The following is a 1,224-nucleotide window of genomic DNA, read 5'->3' on the forward strand; positions in this document are numbered from 1 at the left end:
CCAGCCGCCCCACGAGTCTTGCGACGAGAGGTTGAGCGATTGAGAGGTCATTGAGCCGTCGGCAACGTAGAGGGCGAGCAACGCCGCCACGAGCACGAGGGAGGCCACGACGCCGAGAAGCTGTCGCAGCGATGCCGCCGGGAGGTCGGCGTGCATCGCACACAGCCGACTCCTCACTGAGCTGCGGGGCCGCGGCCGGCGTGCGGCGTCCTGCGCGATTTCGACCCTGCGCGCCTGCGCACCAGCATGAGGCGGGGTGAGATGGCGCCGCTCCGCGGAACCGTTGTTGCCAACCGGCGGAAAAGTAGTGGTCGTGCTACGGCGCTCGGCGTTCACGGGGGAGGCAATGCTATACGGCGGCGGCCTTGGTTTCCTCCGGAAAGGTCTGGGTGAGCAGCCGGGATAGCAAGTGGTTGATCGCTAGCACTTGAGAGGCGGGCTGGCGACAGACTGGGCACGCGGCGGTCCGCCGAAGCGCCGTCTGGACGCAGCGCGAGCAGAACGTGTGGCCGCACTGCAACGACGCGGGCTCGTGCAGGATGGAGAGGCAGATGGCGCAAGTGACATCGTCGAGAAGCACGCACTCGTCTCCAATCTCGAGCACGCTCATCTGCGCGTCCACGGCCGACGTGCCCCCCGCCTTGTTTGGCTGCGCCGAGACCTGCGCCGCGACCATGGTTGATTCGGTCCTGCGGTTGCCGCCCCTCGGCAACGACGACGGACGGTTTCGGCGCAATGTGATTTGAGGTTTCTAACCACACTCCAAGTGCTCCAAGATCCGCAGTCCACGCTTCCCCAACGCACTATCGTCCACCTTCTTCAGTGTATGTAGCTCTTACGAACATACCCGAGGGTGAACTGAGGAGCGATCCGAACGTGGTATTCGGGTGATTGGATCACTCTTTAGTCTACTGCTCGAATTCCGTGAAAAAATAAAACGTGGCCGCGAATCGTGCACTCTGATTCCAGGCTGACCCAGAGGGGCTGGCGGTTCGCTCGCCCGTGTCCGGCGATGGGACTGGCTGCTTGGGGCTGGCTATGGGACTGGCTAGTTCGTCGGTCAGGGTCGGCTGGCTATGGGACTGGCTGCTTGGGACTGGCTATGGGACTGGCTGCTTGGGGCTGGCTATGGGACTGGCTGCTTGGGACTGGCTATGGGACTGGCTGCTTGGGGCTGGCTATGGGACTGGTTGCTTGGGACTGGCTATGGGGCTGGCTATGGGC

General features: G+C 63.7%; 1 protein-coding gene across 1 annotated transcript; it reads right to left on the reverse strand.

Moving 5' to 3' along the window:
• Positions 1-349: 349 nt before the first annotated feature.
• On the reverse strand, positions 350-676 carry EMIHUDRAFT_259161 (hypothetical protein; the record flags this gene model as incomplete). The annotated part of the gene is made up of 1 exon (XM_005758240.1): positions 350-676. One exon carries the CDS (start codon positions 674-676, stop codon positions 350-352), a length of 327 nt encoding a protein of 108 aa, XP_005758297.1.
• Positions 677-1,224: the final 548 nt, after the last annotated feature.

This window comes from Emiliania huxleyi (genome assembly GCF_000372725.1).
Source record: "Emiliania huxleyi CCMP1516 unplaced genomic scaffold EMIHUscaffold_8746, whole genome shotgun sequence".
Lineage (NCBI taxonomy): Eukaryota > Haptophyta > Isochrysidales > Noelaerhabdaceae > Emiliania > Emiliania huxleyi.